The sequence below is a fragment of the Oncorhynchus tshawytscha genome, linkage group LG10 (genome assembly GCF_018296145.1).
Source record: "Oncorhynchus tshawytscha isolate Ot180627B linkage group LG10, Otsh_v2.0, whole genome shotgun sequence".
In the NCBI taxonomy this organism is placed as follows: Eukaryota; Metazoa; Chordata; class Actinopteri; order Salmoniformes; family Salmonidae; genus Oncorhynchus; species Oncorhynchus tshawytscha.
The window spans coordinates 68,256,188-68,265,990 of NC_056438.1; the positions used below are offsets into that span (position 1 = coordinate 68,256,188).

Sequence of the window (9,803 nt, forward strand, 5' to 3'; positions counted from 1 at the left end):
TTGCCTGCTCCAGAACACAAAACCGGTAATGAAGTGGAAGCTAGGAGGGAGTGGCAGGAGACAGATTTCTTTGGGTTAGCTATACTGGCCCTAAAGTTCCCCTCAGTCTGTGTGGGTGTAAAAAAAGATGTATTCATGAGGTGTTAACCATTTTGTTTGTCTGATGGTGGAATGCATTCAAAGTGTTGCAGCTATCTGCAACAGATGGCTGAGATGTGATGGATCTGAGCAGAAGTTAACTAACACATTGGTGAGAGAAAATAGAACCCCGAAAAGAGAAAGAATGATCATGTGTTGCCCATGCTATTTCCATGTTACCAATCTGGTGGTAATTCGAGTATCTGAGCTCTCCTCTCGGCTGGCTACTGGGAGAGAGTAGGAAAGAGGTGAGAGGAGCATATGATGGGAAAAATAGATGTGGTTAACATTGATAATGAATGTTTCATTCGAATAGTCTACATAATGCGATGCTATTATTTGTTTAAAAATAAACATAGCCTACTTAAAGGATAGCTTGGTATAGCCTATATCTGTAAAATGTGATGTGATACGCTACGTAAAACTATTCAGCCAACCACGCATTGAGGATAATTAATCTTTTATGAGCCAACGGTTTAAAAGCCTTCAAGGAGGTGCCTGAAACAGTCTAATTTATATTTCTTTATTCTCATTCTGTGTCCTGATTTCTCTATTCACACGACATCTGGAGCCTAAATACTGTCAATTAGAGGACCCGACTCAATACTCTTTCAAGTGCTCCTCTCTTTAACATGGTTATGTCGAGGGCTAACTGTTGAGCTTGATGGGGCATTCACACATTTATACCGTCTTTATTTAGCAATGGTCGGTAGGTATTATCCCAAATGGACCCCTTTGTGTCTCCTCTCTCCGTTAGAGGAGATAATGAGATAATTATTTGTGAATCACGTTAGGAACTAATTAGGATGTGTGCGTGTGATGGCACGCGAGTTAAGCAAAGGTTAGCGGGAGGTTGAAGGGGCGCGAGAGGGGCGACCGCCTGCCTGCCTCAACAGCTCGAGGGTCGATTATCTTGGACATCCCTATGTACCCCTCCATCCCTAACCCTCTCCCCCCTCCTCTCCTCTTCTGCCTACTTTCCCATAAGACGGATAATGAAGCCTAAATCACCTAATTTCCATCTCAATGAGTTAAACCCAAAAAGAGACGAGGATCAGGAGACGAGGATCAGGCGACGAACTCCTCACCACAAATGCCGGGCAATCACCAGAGCAAATCGGACAATGAGAAAGAGAGAGAGAGGGAGGAGGTAGGAAGGAAAGGGACAGTGCGGGTCTGCAAATTGAAATTGAGTGCGAGTCTGCAAAAAATATTTGTTAAGAAAATGCTAATATGTCTCGTGAACAATAGAAGGGATTTGCGAGGCTCGCACTAATTCTGCTATTGTTGTACTCGCGTGCAGACGGGTGAGAGTGACACACCAATCACGTGAGAGAATGAGGTGTGTGTGCGAGTGTCAGAGCTGGAGTAGTGAAAGCACGCTCACACAAAAGGCAGTTTTGGGTTTGCCGAAAGCCTGTCCAGTATTTTAAAGAGAATCTAAAGAGGTTTTAAGAATAAACCTCTCCCTTTCTCTCTTTCTCTTACACACACACACACACACACACACACACACACACACACACACACACACACACACACACACACACACACACACACACACACACACACACACACACACACACACACACACACACACACACACACAGAGATCTCTCTCACACATAATCGGCAAAGTGAGACTCTACACAGTGTAATATGCCTTTGATTGCTCTCTCTCTCTCTCTGTGAGAACACTGAGCTGTGTATTACAACATGCAGGCCAGGGCAGCCTAATACAAAATAAACAGAGCAATTCTCACCGTAAAGAATAGAATAGCATTCAGTGAAAAATCAATAGGCCTACAGCTAGAAACAGTCTACAGAATGTATTGAGTTACATTAGACGGGTTTTAAAGAGGTAGGTCTGTTAAACCTTTTTATTAAAGAATGTTTGGATTAAGGCTTTTGTTTCCACAATAGCAGGCTATATTTGATTGTTGACTGTTACAAACACTTTGCTCAAATGTATTTTCTCACAGGCTGTTTTCTGGTACGCCTGGCGGGCCCATATAGCCAACAGATAGCACTCACAGGTGTAACCTAGTAGTTCACAGGCTGTTTTCTGGTACGCCTGGCGGGCCCATATAGCCAACAGATAGCACTCACAGGTGTAACCTAGTAGTTCACAGGCTGTTTTCTGGTACGCCTGGCGGGCCCATATAGCCAACAGATAGCACTCACAGGTGTAACCTAGTAGTTCACGGGCTGTTTTCTGGTACGCCTGGCGGGCCCATATAGCCTACAGATAGCACTCACAGGTGTAACCTAGTAGTTCACAGGCTGTTTTCTGGTACGCCTGGCGGGCCCATATAGCCAACAGATAGCACTCACAGGTGTAACCTAGTAGTTCACAGGCTGTTTTCTGGTACGCCTGGCGGGCCCATATAGCCAACAGATAGCACTCACAGGTGTAACCTAGTAGTTCACGGGCTGTTTTCTGGTATGCCTGGCGGGCCCATATAGCCAACAGATAGCACTCACAGGTGTAACCTAGTAGTTCACGGGCTGTTTTCTGGTACGCCTGGCGGGCCCGTATAGCCAACAGATAGCACTCACAGGTGTAACCTAGTAGTTCACGGGCTGTTTTCTGGTACGCCTGGAGGGCCCATATAGCCAACAGATAGCACTCACAGGTGTAACCTAGTAGTTCACAGGCAACAGCCTGGCGGGCCCATATAGCCAACAGATAGCACTCACAGGTGTAACCTAGTAGTTCACAGGCTGTTTTCTGGTACGCCTGGCGGGCCCATATAGCCAACAGATAGCACTCACAGGTGTAACCTAGTAGTTCACAGGCTGTTTTCTGGTACGCCTGGCGGGCCCATATAGCCAACAGATAGCACTCACAGGTGTAACCTAGTAGTTCACAGGCTGTTTTCTGGTACGCCTGGCGGGCCCATATAGCCAACAGATAGCACTCACAGGTGTAACCTAGTAGTTCACAGGCTGTTTTCTGGTACGCCTGGCGGGCCCATATAGCCTACAGATAGCACTCACAGGTGTAACCTAGTAGTTCACAGGCTGTTTTCTGGTACGCCTGGCGGGCCCATATAGCCAACAGATAGCACTCACAGGTGTAACCTAGTAGTTCACAGGCTGTTTTCTGGTACGCCTGGCGGGCCCATATAGCCAACAGATAGCACTCACAGGTGTAACCTAGTAGTTCACAGGCTGTTTTCTGGTACGCCTGGCGGGCCCATATAGCCAACAGATAGCACTCACAGGTGTAACCTAGTAGTTCACAGGCTGTTTTCTGGTACGCCTGGCGGGCCCATATAGCCAACAGATAGCACTCACAGGTGTAACCTAGTAGTTCACAGGCTGTTTTCTGGTACGCCTGGCGGGCCCATATAGCCAACAGATAGCACTCACAGGTGTAACCTAGTAGTTCACAGGCTGTTTTCTGGTACGCCTGGCGGGCCCATATAGCCAACAGATCGCACTCACAGGTGTAACCTAGTAGTTCACAGGTATCAGAATATTTGACATTCTGCGGCAGCTGGGCCTTTAGAAGATGCCAACTGATATTAGTTCCCTCTGGAAAGTGTTGCCTTAGAGTGTGTGTGTGTGTGTTTCTTATGGAAAGAAAGACAAAATCTCTTAAAGACCCGTCACGGGTCCGAGGCCGTTTTCTAAATGTAGGCCTATTTGAATAGGAGGTGCCTCCATGTCCAGTCCGATTCATCCCCCATCTCCTGTTTAATGAAAGGAGTTGTGGCCGGTCTGGGGCAGGACGAGGTGGGGGGGACAAAGGCTGCATGTGGCTCTGGCACATTATGCTGCAGTTAGGGGGCTATGTGAGAGCAGCGGGGGTTTGGTTCAGTACAGGCTGGCTCACGGGCACAATACACCCGGCTCTGCATAAAGGGAAGCCCTACCATGCCATTATATTGTCACTGCTAACGAGCGCTTCATACGCCTTTGATATAATCTCACTATTGAAATCCGTATAAATCTCCCCGCGTTTACAGCCAAATCCTATTTGTTACGGGTGTGTGTGTATGTGACTGTGGGGGTGAGTGAGTTTTGTCTCTTCACCTGCGCAGCTCTGTTCTGGCAGACAAGGCTGTGGAGAGGGGCGCGCAAGGCGCTGACACGCATGTCAAATGGGCCCTGGTACACCGGCTTTCATTAACAAATCCCCACTCCCGCTCATACGACATCTCGTGGGCGGATCTGAGCTGAGGCACAATTAGAATAAAATCAATGTTTAAGTAGATAAAGTGGATATAGCCGTTACTATTGAGTCAAATCTGATCTGATAACAGTTATTGGATTACACATGGGGAAAATAATCAAAATATCTACACAGCTCTTGGTGAATAGAGTTAAAGAATTATGAATGACAATAACATAGCCATGCACATTGGACAACCATCACAGAACACTGGTGCACTTGTTGGGTTCATATTCCTATATCTCATACATTTATGAAACCTTTTTTGGTGCAATTTGTTCGTGTAATATAGTATAGTATATTGCACGTTTTGATGTACAGGCCCACACTGTGGTAGCCTACCCTTTCTTCAGGATTATTGGGTGAGAGGTGCTGCTGACACACGAATGTGTCCTCGAAAAGGCTTTAGGGGCTCTTTGGGTTGTTTGGACAGGCCTATGTAATACCATTTCCTTTCGGAGAAGGGATGGATAGGTTTCTGTTCAGAGCTTTCCAACCAAACCTATCAATATTCTGATGATGCATCGATAGCCCAATGATCCAATACGTTTTGAGCTGTCAATGAGGAGAGGGCAATAGAAGAGGTTCTATAGCATATGTCCATAATGACGAAGGTTTTTCTTTTTAGGCTACTGTAGGCTAGCTACTGTCTGTTACCCGGGTGCTTTGTCCTCTAGCTCAGGGGCACTGCGCATCTTGTCTGTTCTCCACGTGTATTTGTGCGCAGACTCATTTAACAGACCAACCAACATAAACAAGCAACGGAAACTAAACATTTTAAATCAAGCCGAACGTTTAGCCCACCTATCTGTGCCAAGTTTCTCCACACAGTCCAGGAATCTCTAAGCAGGTTTAGGGGTCTTTTAGAAGTGCCCTTTCCGTTTTCAATGCGTGGATTGGTCACAGTGAAGCTCATTTGCATGCGCCGCCCATATAAATCATCCCACTGCAGCCCTCTCGCGCTGGGAGAGCAAACCTCCGAGAGTGCAAAGCAGAGAGCGCGAGAGAAAGAGAGTGAGCGCGTTCTAAAACGAAGGGATTATTATCGCAGCATCCTAATAAGAAAACTGGCGTGCCCAACGAGAGAGGGCGAAATTCAACTTGAAAAGTGCTTTTGTTTTAATAAATAGTTGAGTTAAGTGCAGCCAGTTCAGTGGGTTTTAGTTGTGTTAAATCGGCAGAATGGGTATGAGAGGGTGGAACTGGTGGGTACTGGTGGGCATCCCACTGGCTGTCCTGCCCACTCTCACGCAGGGAAAGACAGTGAAGTACGAGACATTTGAGGAAGACGCCCCGGCAACTGTCATTGGAAACTTGGCCAAGGACATTTCATCCAGCCCCTCCTCCGGCTCCAAGACAAATTTCAGGATGATGAAACAGTTCAACTCGTCTTTTATCCGTTTGAGGGAGAGCGACGGACAGCTGACTATCGGAGAGAGAATTGACAGAGAGAGAATCTGTAAACACACCCTTCACTGCCTCGTCGCCTTTGATGTGGTAAGCTTTTCCAAAGAGCAGTTCAAACTCATCCACGTCGAGGTAGAGGTCAAGGACATCAACGACAATTCCCCCGAGTTTCCACGGAAAGAGTCGAGTCTGGAGATCTCTGAAAACACAGCGGTGGGCACGCGGATCCCGTTAGACTTCGCTGTGGATGAAGATGTGGGGGTGAATTACATCCAGAGCTACCAGATCTCCATTAACAGTCACTTCACCATAGACGTGCTCAGCAGAGCCGACGGGGTTAAATATGCGGAGCTCGTGCTCATGAAAGAGCTGGACCGTGAGACACAGGCTTCCTATGCGCTCGAGCTGGTTGCTATGGACAGCGGCAACCCGTCCCGCACGGGATCCACGCGCATCAACATCAAGGTGAAAGACTACAATGACAACAGCCCCTTGTTCGACAGGAGCAGTTTTACAGTGGACCTCCCTGAGGATGCACCAGTAGGGTTTCTCTTACTGGACCTGAACGCAGAAGACCCAGATGAGGGGCTGAATGGGGAGGTGGTGTATGGTTTTGGTCACCAGGTGCCATCCGAGATAAGACAACTTTTCAGAGTAGACCGCAAAACAGGAAGGCTCACCCTCGAGAGCCCCATTGACTTTGAGAGCAAGAAAACGTACGAATTCAATGTCCAGGCGGCTGACCTGGGTCTGAACCCAAGCCCGGCCATCTGTAAGATAGTGGTGCGGGTCCAGGACGTTAACGACAACGCGCCAGAGATCTCCATCACTCCTATGACGTCCATCACGGCGGGAATCGCCTATATCACGGAGGCTGCATCGCGCGAGAGTTTTGTAGCGCTGGTCAGCACCTCTGACATGGACTCTGGAGCTAACGGACAGGTGCACTGTACGCTCTATGGCCACGACCACTTCAGGCTGCAGCAGGCGTACGAGGACAGCTTCATGATAGTGAGTACGAGCCCGTTGGACCGGGAGAAGATCCCTGAGTATAATCTAACAGTGGTGGCAGAGGACTTGGGCTCCCCACCGTTCAGAACCATCACCCAGTACACCATCCGGTTGATGGACGAGAATGACAATGCCCCTGTGTTCAGTAAATCGGCGTATGAAGTGGCTGTGGTGGAGAATAACACCCCGGGGGCCTACATCACCACGGTGGTCGCCAGGGACATGGACTTGGGACACAACGGGAAGGTGATCTACAAGCTCGCTGACACCTACATCATGGGCTCCCCGGTGTCTACGTTTGTCTCACTGGATCCCGCGAGCGGCTCCATTTACGCACTCAGGAGCTTCAACTATGAAGTCATGAAACAGCTCGAACTCTGCCTCACAGCCAGCGACGGTGGGTCCCCGCCCCTCACCGGAACCGCAAGCATTCATGTCAGGATAGTGGACCAGAATGACAACGCACCTGTCATCAACCAGCCCGCACTAAATAATGGGTCCTCTGAGATTCTGCTGCCCCGGGACGCACCCTCAGGCTACGTCATCACCCGGGTGGAGGCGCGAGATGCTGATGAGGGCGTGAACGCAGAGCTGTCCTATAGACTGGCATCTGGAGAGGGTTCTGTGTTCTCCGTTAACAAGGCCACCGGAGAGGTCTACCTCAACCGCGAGCTCAGCCACGACGTGGACGAGACCCTGCGCATGACCGTCACGGTGAGTGACAATGGGAGACCTGCGCTCACCGCCACCGCCACGCTTCATTTCCTCATCATTGCGGGCGCCCCTCCGAGCGACAGAACGGTGTACTGGGCAGGCAGCGGGGAGGGGGGGGAGCACACACAGTGGGACCTGTCAGTGGTGATTATCATCGTCCTCGCGGGGAGCTGCACGCTCCTGCTGTTAGCCATCATCCTCATCGCCACCACCTGCAGCCGGCGGAAACAGGACAAGACTGGAGATGACACCGACTCGTACGGGGAGAAGGAGACTCTGGAAAGGGGCAAGAACATCAGCGACAATCCACTGCTGCCTCTCCATGGAACCGTGGGAGGGTTTGAAGCTCACACCTTCTCTAGCCAGCCCGGGTTTACTGGGGGACACACTGGCAGCAGCGATCTGTGCTCCACCTCTGAGGATGGGAGAGAGGCACCATGCGTCTACGAACCGGACAGCAAACCCAAGGTGAGATGCTGTTTTTAATCTAGGCCTACTACCGCCCTTTGTCTGTCTCTCTCTCTCCCTCTTTGTCTCCCTCTCTCTCTCTCTCTCTCGCTCTCTCTCTCTCCCTATTTCTCTCTCTCTCTTTCTCTCTCTCTCTCGCTCTCTCTCGCTCTCTCTCTCTCGCTCTCTCTTTGTCTCTCTCTCTCTCCCTCTTTCTCTCTCTCTCTCTGTCTCTCTCGCTCTCTCTCGCTCTCTCTCTCGCTCTCTCTCTCTCTGTGCTCTCAGCCACATACAGTGCTATTGTATTGTGTTGCTGTCCATGGTGCTGAACTATGTGTGTGTTTCTCTCTCTGCTCCACAGGGCTACTCCACTCTGCCCGGCTACGGTAACAGCTACAATAATGGTAAAGAGGCAGTCAGACCAATCACAATCTGGAAGGGCAACTCCTACACCACCATCTCCGCGAGAGACCCCGCATTCAGCGGGAAGGACAGCGGGAAAGGCGACAGTGACTTTAACGACAGTGACAGTGACATCAGTGGCACCGACCTGAAGAAGGAGGGGGTACCGGTACACCCCATGGGCTGTCACAGTGGTAAGAGACACTTATATTTCTTTATATCATCATAACCATTATAGTAATTCAAATGAAATCGGTGTGTATGGAATTTTGCTTTTGTGTTTGGTCGCACAAGTAGCCTAACCTCTTCCCTTCCCTCCTCTCTCTCTTTCTCAGGTCTATGGGCATGTACCAGTGAGTGTAAGGTTCTGGGCCACTCTGACCGCTGCTGGAGCCCCTCGGCTGTCCGTGCTCACATTGGTCCCTCACTCATTCCCACCCCCACCAGCCAGACTGTCTCCTCCTTCAACAGCTTTTCCAAGACTGCCTCGCTGCCCCGGGACTCGCTCCGGAGGGATAACTATTACCAGGCGCACCTCCCCAAAACAACGGGCCTGCAGAGCGTGTATGAGAAGGTACTACATAAGGAATATGACTATGTCCTGGTCACTCCTCCCAGACCCTTGAGAGTTCAGGAGATTAGTGACATCACTATCCCAGTCTATAGTCCCACCACGACACGGTGTCCCAGCAATGAAGTCTAAAAAAGAACTTAGTTCACAGCGTTCCAAAAAACGGTTTAATTGATAAAACCATGTCAATGAGAATCACATGTTGCTTACAAATGTATGAGATTATTGTGGGAAGAATATGTAAATTAGTTTATATATCCAAAATAATATTTGTGTATTTTGCATTTTTAAGTGTTTCATTGTAAAAGTCACATTTGGAGTTTATATCCAATCACTTTAAAGACTTTGTTGGACATACTGTGTAATTTATGCAAGGATTTGTATATAAAGAGTTTATTTTTTATAAAAATCATAATTAAAAATCGAAGATGTGTACATATTAATTGTAATTATACTCGATTCTAAGGCATGACTTCTATTTAAATGGCCCAGAAACCACGGTTTTAGGCTGGAGACCCAACGTACAAGTTGATAATTATGTATGAATTTATTTGAATGCAATAATGTAATAATTGTTTAGATTTTGTATCACGATATTTGAAAGAAAATAAACATTGAAATACTGTTTTGCAACCTTAGTAATCTTTTCCTACATTACTTCTGTTCATTTCTGCACAAGCCTATTTGTGCAAGTCATGCTGCTCCTGGTTTTAGAGGAATAAGGGAGCTAAATAAAAAAGGCTTCTATATTATTAAATAGAGGCATAATCCTTCATCAAGGCATTATGCCCCTTCTGACAATGAAATTCATTGTCCTCATCGATTCTGCAATTTGCAGACGAGAGGTGTCGCTATTGTAAAAGCTGTGCGCTCAGTAGTTGTCATTCAGTGACAGGACAGTTTAGGAGTGAGGGATGAAATAACACCTAAAAG

General features: G+C 48.2%; 1 protein-coding gene across 1 annotated transcript; it reads left to right on the forward strand.

Annotated features, from left to right (window-relative positions):
* The first annotated feature begins 5,293 nt into the window (after positions 1-5,293).
* Positions 5,294-9,495, forward strand: LOC112260787 (protocadherin-8-like). Its single transcript, XM_024436136.1, has 3 exons — positions 5,294-7,918; positions 8,259-8,493; positions 8,635-9,495. The coding sequence occupies exons 1-3, from the start codon at positions 5,501-5,503 to the stop codon at positions 9,000-9,002; spliced, it is 3,021 nt and encodes a 1,006-aa protein (XP_024291904.1). The 5' UTR covers positions 5,294-5,500; the 3' UTR covers positions 9,003-9,495.
* The last annotated feature ends 308 nt before the right edge of the window (positions 9,496-9,803 follow it).

Coding starts and splice junctions, on each gene's coding strand:
- LOC112260787 (XM_024436136.1), top strand. CDS start 5,501: ATGGGTATGAGAGGGTGGAACTGGTGGGTACTGGTGGGCATCCCACTG. Junction 7,919..8,258: donor AACCGGACAGCAAACCCAAG/GTGAGATGCTGT, acceptor TCTGCTCCACAG/GGCTACTCCACTCTGCCCGG. Junction 8,494..8,634: donor CCCCATGGGCTGTCACAGTG/GTAAGAGACACT, acceptor TCTCTTTCTCAG/GTCTATGGGCATGTACCAGT.